At 40.1% G+C, this 23,864-nt stretch overlaps 1 protein-coding gene across 1 annotated transcript; it reads left to right on the top strand.

The window, feature by feature from the left end:
• The first annotated feature begins 11,343 nt into the window (after window positions 1–11,343).
• NMS (neuromedin S) lies at window positions 11,344–21,612 on the top strand. The gene is made up of 9 exons (XM_054974371.1): window positions 11,344–11,416; window positions 12,397–12,452; window positions 13,160–13,210; window positions 14,388–14,447; window positions 14,536–14,562; window positions 14,658–14,711; window positions 17,081–17,116; window positions 20,759–20,800; window positions 21,574–21,612. Exons 1-9 carry the CDS (start codon window positions 11,344–11,346, stop codon window positions 21,610–21,612), a joined length of 438 nt encoding a protein of 145 aa, XP_054830346.1.
• The last annotated feature ends 2,252 nt before the right edge of the window (window positions 21,613–23,864 follow it).

The following is a 23,864-nucleotide window of genomic DNA, read 5'->3' as shown; positions in this document are numbered from 1 at the left end:
CTCTCAGTGTCACAGTGTGGAAAAGATGTTCCCCTGGATATTGTGATAAAATATTCCCAATATATCATTCATGCTCTACTGTGTATCTTGGGCCCCCGAAAACCACATGGGTTAGGTCCTCAATAGATATTTTTGAATCCTAATATAATTCATAATAGAATTGTATAAACTTCTTTGAGAGTTACATTTTATTTATTTATTTAAAGATTCCCGCGCTGCCTTTCCACCCCAGTTCAGGGATCCCCAAGACAGTGAAATTAAAACATTTCAAATGTTAAATAGCATTTAAAATATAAATTAAAAATATAAAAGAATTAAACACAATATAATATAAACACATAACATATAAAAATGCACAAACAGAAGAGGGCTAATAAGAGTTAGTGAGGGAATGCCAAACATAACAAAAAAAAGTCTTCACCTATTGGAGGAAAGCAAACAATAGAGAGAAATAGATGAACCTCTCTATGCAAGGACTTCCAGAGTTTCAGCACCATGGCCAGAAAGGTCCCTTCTCAGGTTGCCACACATCTAGCCTCAGATGGCAGAGGCATCCAAAGCAGGGTCTCTGATGTTGATTGGAGTGGTGAGGTAGGTTAATATGTGGTTTCCTGGCCCCAAGTTACATATGGCTTTGAATTAGGCCCAGAAGCAAATTGGGAGTCAGTGTAGATGGAACAGGACCGGTGAGATATTGTCCCTGGGACCCACTCCAGTCAGCATTCTGGCTTCAGCCTTCTTTACCAACTGTAGCTACCAGGGCAGTTTTCAAGGGCAGCCCCACACAAAGCACATTGCAGTAATATACTATCTAGATGTTACCAGGATATGTACCACAGTAGCAAGATCTTTGCTGTCCAAGAATAGCTGCAGATGGCTCACCAGCTGAAGCTGGTGAAAGTGCCCCTGGTCAACCCTGTAACTTTTTTTCCAACAGGGGTCCAGGGTCCAGCAGCACCCCAAGGTACAAACCTGTTCTTTTAGGGAGAGTGTAATCTCATCCAGAGAAGGAGATACTAGAGTTCCTAGAGTTCCTAGAGTTCCCCTCACCAATAGCACTTTTGTTTGTTGGGATTAAGTTTCAGTTTTTTAACTCTCATCCACCCCAGGCACCTGTTTCCACAGCTTCCCTGGGGTCTTCCTAAAGCATGAGATAGACGCCAGTGTCATCAACATATTGGTGTCAACTCAGCCTGAACCTCATTCCAAATATAATTGTGAAATACATTTCTGAAGAATTTGCATGCCCCAATCAGGTTTCTAGTGGATTTGAGTAGGTTTGTAGTTCCTAGAGGGACACCCAAGGCTTTGCTAGGCCTTTGAAGATGTCTCTAGGAACCCTCACGCACTTGAGAGATCATGAGTGCATTCTAGAACCTGTTTCATAGCACTGGGTTTCCTTGCTACACCTGCTCTAGCAACTGCAAAAAAAAAAGGATTCCTAAACCAATTTACAGCATGTCCATCTCTCCCTTGAAATTCTGCCATTGGCTTTGGCCCTGCAAACATTCAAGTCTACCATTAAATTCTGTGTTGAGTGGAACCTGAAAACCCCTTTCCTCTCCCAAAAGCATCCCCACCTTTTCATGATTATATGCATTGACACTTTTGAGTGTTAGATTGCTTTCCTAGGAACACTTTCCTGGAAAAAAACCACCATCGAATAAAATTGGACTTACTTCTGAGTAGAATTGCTTAGATTGTTCCTTTATAAAATATTCATAGGTACTGCAAGTGAGGTATGATGGGAATTCATTATCATTGGTATATTACAATATTCAACAAATTTAACAGAGCTCCATTATGTTCAGATTGTAGTAAGAAGTTTGTGAAAAGGCCACTGTCCAGAGCTAGATTGCCAGTCACAAAGGAAGAGAGAGAGGCTCCAAGTAGTTAGGCCAGGCTTTCATTGTCAGAAGGAAAATAATTGTTGGCATTTTTGTCTAATATTACAGCGTTCCATTTTGAACACCCGTCAGGTATGATTGTCAGGTGTGAGTACTTCGTTTCTCAAAAAACAGAACTCTATATTAATATTTTTCCACGCTAAACATATGACAAATTTTTAAAATCTAGACTCTAATTTCCCTTTTCTGTTCTTATTTTTGGACTTCTATACTGAGCCTTTGCTTACGATAGAATCTCCCCAGTGGACTTGTATTGGCTTGTGATGCCAATAAGGTTAGCTTGCTTATCCCCTGCAATGACATAATATAATTTTGTTCTGTCATGAAGGTTCTTAACAAATCCCATTTAATGGTTCTTGAATGCAACCATCAAATTTTGCAGGAACAAGCACAAATTCTACATTATTTTTGATGATGCAGAAGAAATATGACCTCTGTATCACTGCAAGAGAAAACAATCCTGAAGAGAAAGCTATCATCATCCATCACAGAAAGAAAATTAATAAAAAACATGAAACCGATTCAATATCCATTTGGCTGGTGGATACAGTTAGTGGAGATGTGTATTTTCCCTTGTACCCCTATTAACACACTTCCTTCCAAAATTTAATTGAGGGTTATTTATTAAATATATCAACCAATTACAGTACAATCCTAAGCATTTATGCTCGGACATGAGTTCCATTGTTGTCAGTGAGACTCCTTTGTAAGTACGTTTAGGGTTCATTATTCCATTTGGTAGCAGTCTCTGCTGTAGTTGAAATACTGAGAAACGTCTGCTTTAAAATGAAGAGATTCTAAGCTCTGGTGAGTTGCCCCCACATCTTGCTCACACTGACTATAGCTAAGGGCCAAACTAGATGAGAGGGGGTCCCTGGGGATACACTGCTGTTTTAAAGAGTAAGCTCACAGACAGGAACACCTTTAAACTGTGCCATGGGGCCTTGATTATTATCAGGACTAAGATCCTGCCTCCCCCCCCCCAAATTTTTCTAAACAATAAACCTCCTGCTGCATAGTTCTATTCCAAGCTCAAAAACAGCTAAACAGTGTTTTGAAATGTAAGGCTTCAGCTCCTTAAAAGTTTCAACTCCCACACTGCCAACCATGTTAAGGATCCTTGTATCCCCAAGCAAGCCTGAGTGGAAGGGTAAGAGTAAGACACTCAAAACTGTGGACTAAATCCTCTCTTCCCAAGTTAACAGTTGCCACTACCAGTTTCTTTGGCTAATGCTCAGCTTGAGACCAAGAGACAAATCTCAAGCCCTACCAGGTGTTAAACAGCAAGTCAGCCCTGCAAGATCGACTACTTTGCAGATTTAAGTTCCCCAAAACAATTACTTGGGTAGCAAATAGGCCAAAGTACTGGACTCAAGTTGAATTACTCAAACCCCAAATAACACCACAGAAGTATACTCAATGTAGTTTATTAAGACGAGTGCAAAGATTACAAACATGGGAGTGTTCAAACAGGAAAGGAAAATAGCAAAGCTAAATAACTATCCTAAAGTACTAGACAGGCTTTAGTTCTCTGGCACTGATGTTACTTTGTCAAGCTAAAGCACAAAGTCCAGATAAAGCTCCAGAGTCCCAAATCCAAGAGCAATAGCCTTGGTAACCAGATCCAAAGAACATGTAGCACTGGTATCCACCAGCAACCACAGAATGAGGGGGCAGACTAGAAGGAAGACCCTTGATTTATTCCAAACTGGCTGCAATAGTCTGATCCTGATTGACCAATCAGGGGTGTTGCACATTCCCTCGCAGCTGGCACATACCCACACCCAGGATCCCTTACACTAATGATAAAATGTAGATGCAAAACCTCCTTTTTGGCCTCTGACTTTGAAGCTCTGATGTCGTCTTGCACATGCATATTTCAATTTCACCTCAGAAAACTGCAGAATCATGATGACCACACTTTTCCAAGGACAAATTTTCCATGCTTGGCCAAGAATAGAAACTGGAATCAAAGTTTTGAAAAGCCAAGAAACAGACTAGGCAAAGTCAGTTTCTTAACAGGCATGACCTCAGTGGGGTATAATACCCGGCAGTCCATCCTCCTAAGGAGCCGTTTTCTCCAGGGAAACTGGAGAATCTCTGTAGCCTGGAGATCAGTTGTAATTCCAGGAGATCTCCAGCCACCAACTGGAGTGTGGCAACCCTATATGAGATTAGAACAGCCTTGGTCACTCTGGTGGATGACCTGTGCCAGGAGATGAACAAAGGGTGTGTGAGTCTATTGATTCTTCTGGACCTTGCAGCAGCTTTCAATACCATTGACTATGCTATACTTCTGGACCACCTTTCCAGTCTGAAATTGGGAGAAAGTATTCTGCAGTGGTTCATCTTGTACCATATGCTCTTTAACATCTACATGAAAACACGAGGTGCAGCCATCCAGAGATTTGGACTGGGTTGTCACCAATATGCGGATGACACTCAGCTCTATCTCTCAGTTCTGGCTGTTGAAATCTTGAACCGGTGCCTGGAGGGAGTTTTGGCGTGGATATGGGCTAATGAACTGAAGCTTTATCTGATGTGGGATTTAAGGTGTCCTTGGTTCTGGACGGCATCACACTCTCCTTGAAGGAACAGATCTGTAGTCTGGGGCTGTTCTTGGACCCAGGCCTAATGCTGGATCAGGTGGCAGCTATGGCCAGGAGTGCCTTTTACCAGCTTTAATTGTGGCCTCTCCTGGCCATCATGGTGCATGCCTTGGTTACATCCATGTTATTATAACAACAACAACAACAACATTGTCATTCCGGGGGATGCCAGAGTTGAATAAAAAGAACAAGAAAAAATGATTAAATATAGAGATCTGGCAATAGAAACCACCCAACTATGGATGAAGAATACAACAGTAGTCCCCATTGTCATCAGGGCGCTGGGAACTATTTTGAAAAACTTTGCAATTTTTATGAAAAAACTGCAGCTTTCTGATATAACACCTACAGAACTGCAAAAGATGGTGTTACTTGGAACAGCATACATTTTACACCGATACCTGGCTGATACTTAGGTCTCTGGTGGAAACGTGCCAGCTCAGCAAGGCCAGTCAATGATAACATGTGATCTCTATTTATTCTTGATTGTGTTGTGTGAAATTTGAATGATAATAATAATAGCTGTGCTTATATACCGCTCTTCTAGAAAGATTAGTGCCTCACCCAGAGTGGCGAACAAATTAGTGTTACTATTATTCCCACAATACAGCTGGGGAGCTGGGGCTGAGAGGAGTGGCTTACCCAAGGCCACCTACTGAGCAGTAGTGGGATTCGATCCAGGAGACTGCTGATTCGCAGCCAAACCACTTAACTACTGTTATTGCAATCCAGTCCATGTGGGGATGCCCTTGAGAAGTATTTGGAAACCTCAGTTGGTGCAGAATGCTGTAGCCAGGGTGTTGACTGGTGTGGGTCATAGGGACTATATCAGTCCAGACTTGGCCCGTCTACATTGGCTCCCAGTTTGTTTCTGGGTGCAATTCAAGGTTCTGGTGCTGACCTTTAAAGCCCTATATGGCTTGGGACCAGCATACCTGAAGGACTACCTACTGCCTTATGAACCTACCCAATCACTCCAGTCTTCCTCCATGCCCCTGCTTCAGGTGCTCCTGCCTTCTGACATTAGACAAGTGGCAACCTGGGAAAGGGCCTTCTTTGATAGTGGCACCAAAACTCTAGCATTCTCTCTCCAGGGAAACTAGGTGGGATATGCAGTTCGTAAAATTTCATTTTTTTAATTTTTTTTAAAATGAAAAGGCACAGAGGCAAAGGGCCAGCTGAAAAGTATGCATCCCTACAGTGCCGTCTTAAGCACAGTTACACCCTTAATAAGTCCATTGACTTATTAATGTAGATATGTAGATTAATGTAGAATATGTAGATTTACTAATCCACTCCATCCCAATGTTACAAGAAGTAACAATAGGTTAAGAACTGTTCAGACTACACATTAAAAAAAGAAAACAATTTACAGCTTTTAACTTGCCAGTTTCAAACACAAGGCAGTATAAAACCAAACTTCCTTGGGAATCATAACTTCTAAAACATTTTCTGCTGGATTCTCAGGCAAGTAGTTTAATATCTCATTCCAGTTACTCACTATTTCAAACAGTTAATCTATCTGTTTCCTACTGTTGCAAGTAATAAGTAGTCCCCATTTCTGTTCAGTGCCTTGCTGCTAGGATGGAATTGAAAACGGACTCTGCCAAAGCAGGTTCTTTTCGGATAGTTTTTCTGGCTGTTGTTTCCCCATGTCTCAATATACACCTTTCCCACATGTTTTCTGCCTAGGTAGTAAGACAGGAAAATGAAGACTTCAATTATTGAATTAATATATTTGAACAGATAGTAATTTAATGATAGTCAATGAAATGTTTCTTATTACTGAAGGGAATGCACTACATAAGAACAAAACTCAGCTAATCTCCCATAAATCTACATTTATGGAAGACATTAAAGACAAATGACAATTAAATGGGTAATTAATAATTAATTAATTGATAATTATATAATTTATTTGAAGCTGAAATCCTGAACCCGCTTATTAGGGAGTAAATCCCACTAAGTTTTTCTCTCCTCCAGATTTGTTACATTTATTGATATACTGAATAAAAATGCTTAGGGGTGCACCACACATGATTTCCCCTCTCTATTGCTTTAGCTGGAAGAGGAGCTCTTTATTAGCGGAACTGTTCTCCTTTCCTTTGCTGCTTAATTTTATGAATCTACATTTTTCTTACAGTAACATGAGTCTACCTTTAAGAGTTAACAAAGTTATGCTCTTGGAACCATAACATTTCCCAAGTGACACATTCTTTCTACTACTTAGACGCTCAACAGCAATTTTGTGTCCTCTAACTCTTTATGAACATTTAATGTGGTCCTTTGAATTATCCATTGTTTTTGTCTCTACTCCAGATTTGTTACATTTATTGATAGCTGCAACCATTTCTTTCAGAGACTGTAAACAGGGCCAGTTCAAGGCGTTTTGTTACCCCAGACAAGTTACATCCCTTACCCCTTGAGCCAATGAGGGCTGGGAGGAGGCCAGGCCTGAAGGACACTGGTCCCCTCTTCATTGAACTGCTCCAAGCTGTTTGGTGGCTTGGCCAGAGAACCAGCCCTGTGACTGTAAATGCTAAGATGGCTGGCAGAGCGGGTTTCGGGAATATGATGCATGGTGTAGTGGTTAGATTAGGAACTGGGAGACCCCACCCCACCCCCCCACCCCCAATGGAAGTGTACTTGGTAACCTTGAGCCATTCACTCTCTCTCAGCCTAATCTGTCTCACAGATTATATTATGAGGATCAAATGGAGGGGAGAACAATGCCATAAGCCTCTTTGTAGAACACAGAATATAAACATCTATATAAATAATAGTGCTGGCTTTTTACCCCCTCTCCCCTCAATCTTTCCACAGTGTCTACATATGAGTTCCTGTGGCCGGGGATTGAAAAATTAGAACCTATTTCCTAGTTCTTGCTTTCACTGCGGGGAAAGAAAAGTTATTATTGTATTTGTCCAGTAAAAGTGAAGCTCATTAAATTGATGTGATGTTGGCAGGGCCACTGGCAACAACAAATTCTCAGCACACATTTGAAATGAAGTCAGAATAAAGGGGAGCCATTTTGATTTAAGGAATTATTTCACTTTTTTTCCTCATCTGACTGAATTGATCTCTTTGGAAATAGAAGCATCCACACTCATTTTGTACTGATATTCAAAATGGATAAAAAACTAAGAGTTCCTGAATAATATTTTGCATCCCACTGGATGGAACTGGTAAGTATTTTGCTTGAGTTACATACATGAAAATGTTTTATCCAACTGAGGCATCCTGTCATGAGCACCTCAGAGTGAGCATAATCTCCCTTAGAATTGGCCCGACAAACTAGGAAGAGGCAAGTCAGGAAAGCAGGCTGCAGAGCATGTGCCAGTTCTTCAGCGGGCAAAAGTCCGACAGGCAAATATCAAGACAAAATCTGCAAGGGAACACTCAGACTAATTAAACTAATGAAGAAAACACATTTAGGTACTGGTCAGAAGTATAAAGGGCTGAGGGTAACCAGCAGCTTTGGCATTGTAGTTTAAGGCTGTAATGGAATGTTTATAGTTCCATATCGGACCCAGAGTGCTCTGAGGGCCAAGCTACAAGTGATGAATGACACAAGTTGGACACTTGTCAGCTTCTCTCAAGTTTTGATGGGAAATGTAGGCATTCTGGTCTTGCAGCTTGGCTCTCCGACTGCTGCCCAATGGACTTTTCAACTGTCACTTGTCCAACATTCCGCCAAGCTGCCTACATTTCCCATCAAAACTTGAGGGAAGCTGACAAGTGTCCAACCTGTGTCATTCGTCACTTGTAGTTTGGCCCTCAGTTGTTGCAGGTCCTTCACATGGCCTAGAAGTATAGCAGCTACAACCGCTTATATTCGTTACCAAGATCCATCATCCAAAACCTACAGCAGTGTACCATCTTCACAGTCTGTTGGAAGACAGACAAGCATATGAGCTAAGACTCAATCTATAGACTGATATGGTTCATGGGGTTGGTTGTCCACAAGTGTTTATGAATTATTTATTTTTATTAAAATCAGACCAGAAGCCATGCCATAGATGTTATATCAGAACTGGCGTCAACATAAGGTGAACATTTTAAATTAACTTTTATACAAAGAAAATTACAAATAATTTATAATGGACAAGGATCCTATCAGCCCTGGAGACTAACAGATGTCTTGGTGACTATTTTCTTTTTGTTCCCTTGCTGGATTCTTTTCCTCCTTTACATGGTAGCTTTTACCTGGCCACTATGAGAAGAGTGCTGAACCAAAAACCATTAACCTAAGTCACCATGGCAATTCTTATGCTTATTTTAGAGTTTATAATTCCAAAATTAATTTGATTATCAGGAGTCAGGATTCCCCAGTTAAATCAAAATACAAAACGAGCTTGCATGTGTTCAAGAGATGAAACAGATTCTGATGTGTTTTTCATTTTGGTTATCTACTGTGTAAGGAAGAAAAAGAAGGAACTTGACTACTATTACTGGAATCTGGCAAGAGTTTATAAAGCATAGCATGGTATAATTTCTCTCTGATGTTTTTGGTCTATCTGGTATGCAGATGGAACATTACAATTAAAGATCAGGCCTGAAATAAATTCATTAATAAATATAGTAAAAGCTCTGAAAACAGAATTATTTCAGAAATTTTTGGAACTGTCAGTTATTTTGGTATATTCCTTTCTGATTTCATTTTGCCCATGAAGAAGCAGTCAGGAGGAAAGAGGAAATTCAAGCCTTCAGGTATGTTGTCCATCCGGAACAGTTAACCTATATTCCTAGTGAAGGTTTTGTGCTCAGCATATATATTTTCTGCCATCTCAGTACCTCTGGTAGATCTCCCTGCCTCTATATTACCAAAGGTCATATATTTACATGAGCTACATCATTCACTAGAGCTGTATACACTAGGAAAAAGTCAAAAGTTTTGCTTGCACATACTGGCAGGACAGCTGGGATAGAAACAGAGGCAATAACTTCTGCCATAATAAATCTTACCTGTAGAGTGTAAGAGAGATACAGATGCCTAAAGTCTCCCTCTGCTATTAGTAGGTAGTCCACCTGCCCTGCAGGAAAAAGAAACAAGTGTCGTTTGCCAGATGCAGGTGGGTAGGCCTACAGGCACAAGTTCTGCTCTTCACCAATAAAGACACCTCATCTGGCCAACAGACTGGGGAGAAGGATGTTGACAGAAACGTAAGACTTTCCTCCTATGATAATAAACAGCAAACACACACAAACAGAAAATACAAGAGACATCAAAGATTTAAAAGGCTCAGATTATTCCTCTGTGCAAGTGATTCAAAGTCTTTTAGATGCTTTTAATTTTATTTATAAAATTATTTAATTTATAAAATTATTTATCTGTATAAAATAAAAGGGAGATCCAATATGCACAATCAAAAAGAGACGAAGAGAACTTGATTCTCGAAAGCTTATGCTACAATAAAATTAGTTAGTCTTAAAGGTGCTACTGGACTCTTTTTGATTTTGCTACCACAGACTAACACGGCTAACTCCTCTGCATCTATGACCAATATGCACAGATTCCCATACAGAGTGAGGTGAGTGTGTCTGTTTTTTAAAAATGGAGCGCATGAGCTAAGAAGAGCCACTGGGTCTTCTTGTGCTCCACTGCTTGAGGCATATTTTCTTCCAATCAGGTTCCAGTCTGGAAACTCGGCTCCTCTTGCACACGCCAGTCATTTTTTGTAAAAACAATTTTATAAAACTATTGAAGAATCCTTGTAAAGGAAAGAAAGGTTGTGTACATTACGTTTTCTCCAGGACTGTCCCCAGTCTGGTCAGGTGATGTGTTCTGCACTTCCCAGACATGCACAGGCTTGATTTGGTTTTGCATAGTTTGCAGAAAGCCTGGAGAGTGGGACCCTTCCTAACTTTATCAGGCAGGCCATTCCATAATTTGGGGACCTCCTCGGAGAATGAGTGCATGTGGGCAGCTGTTGATTTCCCCCCATTCATGGGTGGCACCTGTTCAGAGAAGCGAAGCTGCCACGGAGGAGCATAGGAAGAGAGGTGATCCCACATATACAAGGGACCAAAGCCATGAAGGGCTTTGTCTGTGACAGCCGAAACCTATCACTCAGCCCAGTAACTAGTGGGTAGCCAGTGGAGAGACTCCATTGAATATATTGACGTACACTCTCTATTCCACCTTGAGTCTCAGTGAAAAAGATGGACTACAAATGATGAAAATAAAAAAATGTATTCAGTATGTTTATTTTTGCCGTATTTATTTTATTTCAATTAAATATTAAAATTACACTGATCGTGGTTTTTTAAAAAATATTAAACGTATCCCCTCTCCAACTGAATGTTTGGTTCAAAAAGATTGCAGCTTCATCTATAGAGTCGTCCTTACAAAAAAAAAAAAACTAAGTCATTTATATTGTAAAAGTCTGTACTGAGAGCGTAGTTTGCCTTTAGCAGAACTGTGGAAAGTCACAAAATGTTCAGCAGAAGGGGGGACTTACGTCATCCTGCTTTCTTTAGGGGGACACCCTTCCCCCAGCTCCCTGTCGCCCGCATCTTTAAGTATCTTTCAATCCGCTTCCCTCTTCTCGGAGACTTGACTAATTGCTGAAGTCGCTTGGCGCGGAGCGTTGAAATTGCTTCCTAAATAAAGGCACAGCTTGAAGTGTAATGAGGAGTCCGAGGATCCAGCGAAGTGCTGATTGGTTCCTCTTACGATGGTCGCAGCTCGTTACAAATAAGGATGCATCTTAGGTCGGGCCAGGCAGACGACGGCTGGGCAAGCGACCTGGCTGCCGCCACCTCCACTTGAAGGGGCGATGCAGAAGCTCTGCCAAAGGAGCCAAACTTTGGTTTCGCCTGCGAAAATGAAACAGCGCCCTCCTCCCTTCCCGTTGATGTTCGTGATCTACTGTCTTTGCGCTGTTCAGTTCGCCTCAGGTAAGACCAAAGATCCTTTCAAGTAAAGAAAAGGGCTTCTTGCTCTCCCAGAAATCTAAGCCAAAATATGATCTAGTGGGGAGGGGGGACTTCCATTTCACCCACTCTCCTCTTTTGTTCAGAGCCACAGAATTGCTGTTGATTTGTAACATAGAAGAAACCTGCGAGCGTGCTCGAAACTTCAGGAAACACTTTGTTCAGTCAGAGTGTTTAAAGAATGGTTAACAGCTGGGGTGTCTCTTTTCTCCCCCGCACCCACCTTTCCGAGGCACCTCTGGAGGAGTAGCGGCGCTCGCCTCTTTGGGAAAGACTCTTTGGTACTGTAATCCAGTTCATGCTTGGAACGAGAATTTTGCCAGTAAGGACTGTGAATTACACGTTGGGACTCCTCTGACTTCCCCGCGGGAGGTAAACTTTGAAGAAAGACAAAAACTAAAAATGGATGGCCAACTGTTGAGAAAATGTGCAAATTCTAAACCTTCGTTCCGGATGAGAATTCAGACGACCTGGGAGCGTTTTATGAAGATGCATGAACAAAACCAAGAGCTGGGGTCAGGAGGGCGCGAAAAGCCGTCCCCCTTAGCGCTATCCAAGGTGCTGAAATGAGAGTAGTATCGACAGGTTATACAGTGTGTTACATTTAGCTGGCACAGCGTCTGGGCAATCAGCGCCATCAGAATCATGCCACTATTCTATAAAGAAAGGGAGGAACCCACTGGCAAGTGCACACATGTCCCATAGAAGTCCACAGCCAGAAGTAAGAGTAGTTCAGTCATGGCTGTTTAGAGGTTATCTTTTATGAAGGGGTGGTGGTGATTGAGTTACTTTGATTCTCTTACATTTTTTATAACTAAGGCTCTTGTTTGTACTTTCTTTACAGGAGTTACCATAGTTTTCTTGAAGCATTAATGTATTTTTACATGCTAATTTGGTTTTTAATGAAACACTATGTCTATAGGTTACTTATTTTATTTTAACAGGATTTCCTCAGCCTTTTGCTGGGTATCTAAGTGAATCAGACATTCCTACAAATGAGGTATATAATTTTTAATTGTAATCCATGTGTATATCAAACAGCATGTATGATCCTATAAAAAGGGTGAAAGTTGTTATAGAGGGAGAGCCTCTTGGCACGCATCCCATGTGTGACAGTTTATCACTGAATTATGTCCTCCCTTTGTTTGCATGAACAAAGTATACTAATATTGGGAGTACATGAACTAAAGGAACTCTTCACATATCTTTAACCTTATAAACTTTCCCTTGCTTAAATTGAAATCTTAAGTGTTAAGTACCTGCAAAAAAATGTTTTGTTGATTTGTTACTGGGGCTAATGGATGCTGAAGGAATGTAGTGACTTATGGGAGAGATGCTGTAGCTGCTTAGTACATGCATGAGAAACTACAGATGTCAGGAAATCCTGTAGTTATATAGAGCTGGAATTCTTGGAACACAAATCTTGGTTATTCTGTTTGAGCTGGGTGGCATCCCTCTCAATCATATCACAGCCCTTCCTGCTTCCCACTCCCCAGGATATCAAAATCAAATTCAAGATATCGGAATAGTCTTATATTGAAAGGCTTCTGCCTCCTAGAAATGTTGGTGGGGGGCATACTTGGAGCATTTACGATATTTCCAAATGAGCCATTGCTTACATCAGATCAAAATTAGTAAAGTACCAACTGCACATCCTTAAATATAGCTCTTTGACCTCTGTCTAACTCTTTTTTACTTCTGTTTTAGAGATTGGCACTATGTTTCAGTCAGTGGACGGAGCAGGCTAATCAGCCCCAGGTAAAGGTGCTGTAATCAGTTTTGAATGGCATATGTCCTTCAAAGTAACACTGACTTCAAAGAGTATCCACACAAACATTTGTAACCACCTAGAGCCACTTATTAGCAACCTGCTTTACACAAAACAATCTAATCTAAATGGTTTGTGGATTACTAGCACTACCTTCTTAAGCACTGATTGTAGTCAACTTAAAAAATGTAAAAGTAGTCCCCTGTGCAAGCACTGAGTCATTACTGACCCATGAGGGGACGTCGCATCACGACATTTTCTTGGCAGACTTTTTGTTACGGGGTGGTTTGCCATTGCCTTCCCCAGTCATCTACACTTTACCCCCAGGAAACTGGGTACTCATTTTACCGACCTCAAAAGGATGGAAGGCTGAGTCAACCTTGAGTCAGCAACTTACTTTAAGATAAATGTGATATAGGTCACAACTATGGGGTACATACTCAAGATTCATTACTGTTGCCCCCCTCCCCCACTCGAACTCCAAACTCTTAACAAGCAACATAGACTAAAGCAACATTATTCTGACCACTTCAGACAGAAACGTCCACTGATGGTATAAAAGACATATTATCTTTAATCTTTAGCTCCCCTGATTTGGAGTACAAAGGGGAGTACAAATAAGTGAATTGTAATTAAGAATAACTAATATGGTTGAAGTGATACTGAGTTTGCTCTGGGTACTAATTGTGTTGACTGCTTGTAGATCTTCTGGTTCTGTCAACCTCTATCTTACCTGCCATTCCAACTTAATATCATTCTGAATTGCCAAAAAGTTTGCCTAGGAATGCTTAAATATCCTGCTGCAGGACAGTGATGAATATCTGTTTCAGATCTTAAGCTGTCCCACTAGAGAATATCTCCCAAATATATAAAAACAATCTCCTCTACCTAATTCTGATCTATATTGCCACTATTGGGCTAGCATTCAACCCATGCTAGGAAGAGGTAAGTAGAGAGTATTGACAAAGACAGGCAATTAATCGAGAAGAGTGACTATATATGGGAGGGTATTTGAAGGTTTTATATCTGAAAGCAATTACAGTAGCCATTTACCATTTTCACAAATTTGAATATAGAGATTAAAATACAGCACATTTAGCTGTTGTATTTATTAATTTTTAAAGCAACATCTAAAATCAATTTTTAAAATACCAATTTGTCTTTCAGATCTCCAGTTCTATTGTGGATCTCTGTAACTCCATGTTTAATAGCATGCAGATAGATGAGGTAAGGACTGATTGGTATATTTTCCTTTTTAAAAAATCACTATATAGCCAAGTATTGTATAAACTAATATCATCATTATCCTCACTAGGAAAATATGCAAGAAATATATAAAAGAGTAAGTATTTACCTATTTTAAAATTAGACTTTACTTGCATAAGACTTTTTCCTGTTTAAAGTATGCAACATACTAAAATAGCTCTTTCTATGCAGTTTTTATTTCACTACTCCAGAGCTCAAGATCCAACATATCCTCTTAAAGCTGGGGTTAGTATTTTAATATAATGTCATTTTATACAGTATAACATTCAAAATAATATAGAATAGTAAATAATATCATTTATGAGTTTACAAATATGTCCATAAAGGGTATACCTAGCATCAAATCAGTATTACCATCTCCACTACCATGCCCAGTGTATATTTTATATTGTTTGTTCAGGAGCCAAAAGAACCATGAAACTACAGTCAGATTGTGCACTCCTAAGGAGAGTTACAACCTTCTAAGCCCATTGAAATCAATAGCTTTGAAGGGTGTAACTCAGCATAGGGTTGCACTGCCAATGGGGCTTTAGACTTGTGCTTCTTAAGTTTCCTAGGGGTAAAAGCAAGTTGCTTGAGATGTCTCTCTCAGTATCAAAAGCCATTTGTGATGTGGCATGACGGGGCAGGGGTTATCTAGCAAAGAATCAGAATGTTATTAAAAATTAAATACAATCCCTTGGTGAGAGTCCAAGTGGCTTTTTGAACCACAGCTAACCATAGCTCACAATTTTACTCACAACAAAAGCTCATAATTATCTGCATGTTCCCTAGCTATTTCTATTTGAAAAAAATATTTATAGGCTTAATTTTTCATAAACATGTTTAAGCATGATATTAGTCAATGAGCATGAAATGTGCCATCAAGTTGCAGATGATTTATGGTGACTTCTCAAAGGGTTTTCAAGGCAAGAGATGAACAGAGGTAGTTTACCATTGCCTTCTTCTGCACAACAACCCTGGACTTCCTTGGTGGTCTTCCATCCTAAGTACTAAGTGCTTAGCTTCCAAGATCTAGATTTACATAATTATGGGCAGTTTTGGACAAGAAGTGTTCTGAAACAGATTTACAGCAAGAGCCTGTCACGTTTAGTTGAAGTAAGTCCTACTTAGCTCAGTGGGATTACCTCCCAAATAAGAGAGTTTAGGATTGCTGCATGAGTGGTCTGCTTTTAACAGCCCTAACTGCATTGCTAGCACAACATCACAGTTGGCACTGCATTGATATGATGAACTGACCCTGAAAACTGTAGGGTGAATTCTTTCTATGATGGAAGCAACAATGCACTGCTATCACAGAAGATGCACATAAAAGAAATGGTACTGCAGTGGAAAAGGGAACAAGTAAAGTGGTTAAAGCCAATGGCAAAGCCCTATGGTTGTCTATGGATTTGGGGTTGGATCTGGAGTTCAAATAACTTTCGTTAGCAAAAGTCTTATGTTGAATGACCTCGCAGTAAGAGAATTGGTGTGTACTGACAGAAGCTGGTTAGTTGGCTCATTAGGAACATCAAGGTTTTAGAAAGTTCTTTTTCTGATGTTCATCTTAGTATAAACTAGTGTTCACAATGTCTTTTTGTTATAGCCTTTCCCTCTGCATCCTTTAATGCGCCTTGCTCCAAAGCTCTCAGAGAGAAGAATGAAAAGATTCCTTGATCCAGTATGCACTAATTTCTTCCATAATATTTTGTGGCACTAAAATTTCATTGTAACTGTAAAAAAAACACAACCACACAAAACGCCATTGTGCCAATGATCAAAATGTGTGCATTTATAAGGAGAACACATTCATTATCCACCCACTTTCCTTCTTCTCTCCTTTTATTTATTTTTGTACATTCTACCCTTTCCCGTCCCACCATGGTTGTCTTTTTCTTACACCTCATTTCCAAAGCTTGTTCAAATCCAGTCACAATAAAAATGATAATACTGCAAGTCCCTGCTGCGAGTGCTGCATGGCTACTATTGGTTTGCATGTTTGGTGCCAGTCAAACACTAGGAGCTGAACAGAAGAAAAGACTGACATGGTCTCTACCCAGAATGCCATGATTTCATTTCTGTTCTGGACATGAACACTGAGTTTTAAAACAGCTTTTGCAAATAGCGCTGTCTATGCAGAAGCAGACTGCTCTATAATTTCCTTAGCTGATGGGATATATTGACTTTCACCAAAGTGGCTGACGTCTGTAAATGGTATACTCAGTCATAAGTGCTGTCCTGCATCACTACAGTAATGTTAATGACTGCAGTTGTGGCTTATGATTGGGTTACAATTAAATGGAACATATGGAGAGTAGCAGGAATGAAGTCCCTGTTGAAGGAAACATTCACTACTAGGATATTCTTTTCCATTCAAGCTTGGTGTTGTGTTCAAGAACATGGTTGTGTCATTTCAACTGAAGAGACTGAATATATACCCAATGTAAATGGGAAGTGTTTATCATTCAATTTCTTTTACTAACATTGTCTGTGATTTTGTGTTTCAAATGCTTCAGTCTAATGCAGTGGCTTGAAACAATCTTTTGGCCTCCTTGCAAAACTGCAGCTTAAGACATTTGGGTACAATGAAATTAACAAGCTCTGTCACCTTTTAGGAATCACAGATTGCTGCTGCTGAATTCACCAAGAAGGTAAGCTAAAAATGCTAGCATCCTTCTTTTTTTACCACAACCAGCCATTCCAATCATTGTCCTTTTCTCATATTGTTTAGAAAACAACCTCATGAGCTATTAAACAAACACAGAGTAGTGTGTGTGGTGGATGATGTGTTACATATCCATCCTTATGCTCACCCAGTTGGGGAAGATGGGGTGTTGAGCAGGGGAAGAAGGAAAGGGAAGATTGCTAAGCAGAAAGAAGATGTCAAGAGAGGGGCTGTGTTGATTGGACAGGGATAATATCTGGAAAATGAACATGCTGGGAGGGAGGACTAGACAAGAGAGAGTGTAGGATTGGAAAAGATGAAAGAATGAATGGGTGTCTCCCTCTTTTCCAAATACAGCTCTTTCTCACGGTACTTCACAGGCCATGACATAGTACATATGTCAAATCAGATTATACATTCTTAGTTTAGGGAATTTACTGAAAGCAGAGCTGCGTCTGGCACAGTGGAGTTATGCCCTTGCTGCTTAGGAATAGGTTCATAACAGGAAAGAGAGAATAAAGGTTTCTAGCTGAGAGAGGCTGTAGAGAGAGCACACCCACCAGTCCTTGTGGTGAACAAAAGAAGAGAGAGAGGAGAGGAGAGATAGCTAGAAGGAAGGAAGGAACCCCTAAGAGTAGCAACCTGGGTAACAAAGGGACAGCAGCAGAGTGGACCAGAGGAAAGGGACAGCAAATGTCCTATCCAGCCTTATGGCCTCCATTGCCCTCCCCTGATGTATGTGCTAGCATTAAGTGACTTTGTACAGCACATTTCTTCCAACATTAGAACTTCTGAAACCTTTTCTACTATATTTCTGTATCAAGCAGTGTCATGTTTTAAGATGCATCTTTTAAAAAATGCATTCATTTCCAACAAATGTTAGTACCAACATAAGCCTGATTCAGAGATCTATAGTGCATGTATGCTTGCAGAACACCCTGTTTACTTATTCAGGTGTGTTTGCACTCCTAGATCTCTGGCTTGCAAGGTGAGTAGAATTCGAGGTGAAAAGATGAAAAATACATAAATAATATAAATATGAACATAGGTTGTAGGTTTCTTCTCCCATTAGTCTGTTGCATGTACAATGAGGTAAAGGGAGGTTAGAGATCACTACGTTTCTGAATGCCTATTGGAAAGCAGAATGAAAGCTGTTCAGCAGCACCTTAAAGACCAATAAATTTGTGAGTCAGAGTTCACTTGGTCAGAAATTTTTGGTCTTCTGTTACAGAGTAACATGACTACCCACCTGAAAGACTTGGAAGGCTGTGGTAGGGACTTGCTCCAAATGATAGCTCAAAATATCTTAGTAGAGCGTAAGGATTCCCCCCCACCCCCAATACTGATAAAAATTCCAGAAAGTCTACACATAGTATATAGCTTTCAACACAATTTTAGTAGGGATCCTCAAAATTACAACAAAAATTAATGTGGAAAAATGTATTATCCAACTCATATTCTGTACTTTATGGACTCTAAATAAGATTCATGTATGATTTAAAACATATTCTTGGAAGACATTAATTTTACTAATTTACTAATCTCCCCAATTATTCCTTTTTAGAATGTTCTAAATAAAATTCTGAGTACTCAGTTTAATATCTCCCCACATTATTATTTTTTTAAAAATGGAGTGAGAAAAGAATAGGAAACAGATGGACTGGAAGGAGAAAAGAGAAAGGACTGGGCAGGGAAAGAAAGAAGAAAAAAAGTGGCAGGCAGAGGAAAATGAGGTAGAAAGGAGGGGGGAAAGGCAGGCACCTGAAACAAACTGAGAGGCAAAGCGGATGAGGCAGCCCTGATCTGATATTCTATCTCTTTACATTTTTATAAATAGTATTTTAAAGGCCTCTAATTTGGACCAGGAGTGTGGTACTTAATGAGGGGAAGGAGTGTTCAGGGCTGTTATGTGAGTCTTGGGCACAATTTGTATAGCTCCTAATAAATATATGTTACTTCAGCTTCCTAGAGGTGAAGATAATGTCCCAAATGATCAGTCTCAAGGAAAGTCTGGGATGTTTATTTACTTAAACAATGTAGACCTTCCCTTCTATCCTATGTAGGGCATTCACAGTGATTCTCTCTTCCTTTTCTGTAAGTTTAACCCAGCACTTGCTCTTCTTTCCCAAAAGTTTGTTGGCCTTCCCCACTAAAGTTATATAGTATAAGGAGGCCTGCCTTGACCATCTGTTCCTGGCTAAACCTTTAAATGTTCTACCAAGAACACTCTTCAAGGAACGTCTACTATGTTGTTCTGTGGAGAGTTCCTGAAACACCTGCAACCAACAATTATTTCCTTTAAAGATTTGGGTGTCACCTTTCAATCAAATGATTCTCAAGGAGGGTTACTCACAACAGATCATAAGTTTTTAAAAATCCTGCATAGCAGACCTCTGGCTGGTGGTAGAGTGTCCTTCCTCTCATGACTCTGAGAGGAGATCCTTTGTAGGATTATCTTTTTCTCACACAGTAGTCCGGTATGAGTTGAGGTACCACACAGGCAGCAGTTCATTGTTGCTGCCATGCCGGTTCACACCAGAGTCCAGCAACATTATTCCTGCTCAGCCTCAATAGGAGGTCTGGAAGGAAGGAGCTCAGGCTTCATTGCTCTGTACGTAATTGCTTAGACTTTTTTAGATCCAGTATCTTGGGTGGTGGTGGGCGGGTCTTTCTGTGCTATGTGGCTGATAACTCTCAGATTCTGACGGCTACTCCAGCTCGACTTCCACACTTTCTTCCCACGCTCAATATTTTACTGGCTTTTCCTGATTTTTTGATCATCTGTTAGTGCTCCATATATGTCCCTAAAACAGAATTTCTCCCCATTCCATCTGTCATTCCAGTGAATTTTTAAAGGGTTTCTTTTTAAAAATGGGATTTGGGCTACAGACTGACGAGCAAGCTGCTGTTTCTTAGCTGGAATTATGCTGGGTTTGGGTTAGTGAATGTTGATTTTTGCTGTTCTCTTGTAACTTTTAACTTTACGTTGGGGCCATCGCTTTTCTTGATGAGTATTTTATCTAGAGTACTAAGCAGCACAGTATCTAAACACTGGCATGCAACAGGAAAAAAGCCCTTGAATTCTTGAAGGATTATTGGAAAGATCTCTGGGAAGAAACCCTGGGTACTGTCAGTATCAGACCACCTCCTAAATTTATGTTACTTTTGATGCTCCTCAACCAGGCCCTAGAATCCCTACACACAGCTACATGTATTACGCCTACCACAGCATGTACAAGAAATGTTAGGACTGGGGCACTAATCCATGGTTGTCATTAGGGGCAGCAGCAACCTTTATTGGCATTACGGTTGTCATTAGGAAAAAGCAGAACACATTAGGCTCCCTGCCCAAATCAGCTGATCAGAAATGCTCCCAATGTTCCCTGCCCAACTGCAGGTTACCTAGTTATTTTATTGGCTACAGTGCTGACTCCTTTCAACTGCAAAGAAAGTACCTCTGTCTCTCTATGCTGCAAGATCCTCTTCCTTCCTGGAACTCTGCACATCCTCCAGGCACCTTCCCCCCACCGACTCCCCCCTTCAAGCTGAAGAGCTGCTGATCTGTATCAATGTCTAGCATATCTTCACATACATTTTGGTAACTTATTTTACTTCTTTTGTTTTACAGGATGATTTGGATGCCTTGGGACGACCCTTTTTTCTTTTCAGGGTATCTGATTTTTCAATTCCTTTAAAGGAGAAAAAGAAAAATAGCCTACGATTGAATCATACATAATTTTGTCTATTGATATAAAACAAATTAAAAATGGGTTGGATCTTACAAGCTATTCTGCTAGCTAAAGAGAGGAGGGTTCTCTTTTGACTGCTGAAAATGCTAAGCAAGGGATTGTGGGATATGCATGGACAAGTGTTATTCAGGATAGGAGGCTATAGAGGAACGGGGGATCAAGTGGGACAGCTGATAGGATCTAAAGTACTATTTACATTTGCAGCTCAAAATATATTGGCTAATATTTATTCAAATCCATTATTTCACATTTACATTTGTCCTTATCCCCCAATTCCACCCCCCAAGTGCTTCACACAACACACCTGTCTGTTTTCCTTTGCTATTGACTAGGTAGTATCAGGGCTGTCTGGAGTGAGTAACTGAGAAGAACATAACATTAGCATAAAATTGGCCCTATAGTGGTTCTGAGAGGAAACAGTATGTTTCAGAGCACATGCCTACATCCCTTGCTGAACCAAAGATAAAACAGACTTACCACAGTCAAGTTGCTCAGTAGTTGTCCTAGTTGTGGATCAAACACCCATATTTATTTCTCTTTATTTCACTTAACATGTACAGGGAAATTATCTGTAGGTACTGACACAGTCAAACTTCTATTCATCTCTAACAATCATTTTTGCAGTATAGCAGTCACCAAGCTATGGCTTTTTCTTATATTTTTCATATTTGTATTGGCACTGTGTTCCTTACAGCCTCGCAATGGAAGGACAGTGGATGATGCTGGTGTCTAGACCATTCAACAGGTGATTTTTACAATGACCATATTTGTTTGCCTCACAACTTATGAGAGGCATGTTGCCTGCTCCTTGAAGTTAATGGATATTTTGTCATGTGTATGTGGTTAGGATTTCTATAAGCAAGGCAGTAGTATACTTCAGTGCTGCTACGTGTACATATTTATGCACAACTGCTTCCCAGTCCGATGCTCTCTTCCAACAGCTTTTAATGCAAAACATGTTCAGAAGACAAAGGGGCTAGATTCTCTGCCCCCCCCCACTTCCACCCCAGGATCATGTATCAGCTGCATACAATTTCACAATGCTGATCATCCAGTGGGGGCTTCCACATCCAGCAAATGAACTCCACAGGCAGCTCCAGTCTTGTGCATATTTCAGATTCTAATCCCGATCAACTCTGTTTTTTATGAATACAGAACTTCTTGTACGCAGAACTTCTGGGGCAGAAAGAAAAAGGACTTCGGCATTAAAGATGAACCTTTGGCATTAAGTTGGTTTCTATTTTATAATGCCCAGGCTAGTTCCAAACAAATGAAGTTCAGTAAATAAGTCCCGTGAGGTTCTCATAATAGTCTTGTAGTTATTTCCTTCTTTAAGCAGTTCCATGTGGATAGAAGGGGATCTGCGGAACAGGAGCCTTCCACTGAACAGTCTAAACTTATATAAACCCTGTGCATGTTTTGCACAGTGATGCCACTGTTACAATTCTGTCTTGACTACTTGTCCTTTTTGTAACAAAATCAAAATGCTCCCTTTTCTTTGCACTTGGGGTATATTACAGACAGAAGCAATTACATCATATATTGTCTGAAGTTGAGCTCTTGTCCATGAAAGCTTATACCTTATTTGCTTTTGTTTTCATCAGTGTCTTTGTTACCTTAACAGGAGAAATGTTTGTTAGTATTGAACACATGGAGGGAGGAGTGGAGCAAATGACCAAATTATGGGCTGAATCCCTTCCAAGACAAAACTGAGTTTAAAATGTAGTATTCTCTTTCAGAATGCAATGGAAGATGGAATTCATTGGTAAGCCTCTCTGCTCTACAAGTGTATATGAAGACAAGAAATGTTGGATGACCTGTTCCAAGCTTTAAAAAAGATAGACACACGCATTTGAAGTTACATATAATAAATGTGCAGCCATTAGTTATCCTTGTACTATTTCTTTGTGGGTTTCACACCCTCACATACACACACAAGCTGTATATTCATTCAGGTTTGTTGCATTCTCATTTATCTGAAAGGATCTTTTACTGAAAAGAAATACATAAGATTGTTCACTAAGCTACAATTATTCTTAAAAGCCTCTGGTGGTGCTTAGGTCTTTACCATAAGATATTTTCACCATGAGGTCATCATATATAGTCATACCAATACAATGTACTCCAATAATGCATTAGAATAAATCAGTTTTTTAATTTGATTTATAAGGGACTGACCCTTGTTCATGCTTGCTATTTTTTTAAAAAAAGGGAGGCAATGTAGAGTGCTCATTTTCTAATGATAAAAAGAATATGAAACTTTTTACAAAGAGATTTACAACCAACTTGATATTGGTTGTGTCACTTGCCTCTTGTGATGGCCCAGGGAGTACCCAATCCATATCATTGACAACAACACACAGCCCTATTCTACATAATGCCCATTATCCCAACAAAAGTATCTGAGATGGGGAGAATTGCATGGTCTCATTATGTACAGAGTGTGACTTCTTGGAACAATGAGACATTGCCATAGAAGTGCTGCTGAATCTTCCAAAATAAATCAGTGACAGTTGCAGTTTTGTTATGCTCTGAACTCATATTTGAGAAAGCCTTTTAAAAATATGAGCTGTATCCACACACTGTTGGCTATTGCATTGCTGTTTCACAACTGGATCTTCCTGCATGGCTAAGCTAACCCAATTGCCAATGACTGCTCAGGTAAAATATCCATTGATGTGTGAATTCAGCTGTGGTGGAGAGCCAGTTTGGTGTAGTGGTTAAGAACATGGGACTCTAATCTGGAGAGCTGGGTTTGATTTCCCTCTCCTCCACTTGAAGCCAGCTGGGTGACCTTGGGCTAGTCACAGTTCTCTGGAGCTCTCTCAGCCCCACCCACCTCACAAGTGTTTTGTTGTGGGGATAATAGTAGCATACTTTGTAAACCACTCTGAGTGGGCATTAAGTTGTCCTGAAGGGCGGTATATAAATCGAATGTTGTTGTTGTTGTTGTTATTGTTATTATTATTATTAGACCCAGACCAC

Source organism: Eublepharis macularius, chromosome 3 (assembly GCF_028583425.1).
Source record: "Eublepharis macularius isolate TG4126 chromosome 3, MPM_Emac_v1.0, whole genome shotgun sequence".
Classification (NCBI taxonomy): domain Eukaryota; kingdom Metazoa; phylum Chordata; class Lepidosauria; order Squamata; family Eublepharidae; genus Eublepharis; species Eublepharis macularius.
Note: the sequence above shows the minus strand (reverse complement) of the source record. Positions and strands in the feature narration are given on the sequence as shown.

What these genes read in the sequence shown, in the direction of transcription:
- NMS (XM_054974371.1), top strand. Translation starts at nt 11,344, where the DNA reads ATGAAACAGCGCCCTCCTCCCTTCCCGTTGATGTTCGTGATCTACTGT. An exon ending in CAGACATTCCTACAAATGAG is followed by an intron (nt 12,453 to 13,159) that starts GTATATAATTTT and finishes CTTCTGTTTTAG; the next exon opens with AGATTGGCACTATGTTTCAG. An exon ending in ATAGCATGCAGATAGATGAG is followed by an intron (nt 14,448 to 14,535) that starts GTAAGGACTGAT and finishes TATCCTCACTAG; the next exon opens with GAAAATATGCAAGAAATATA.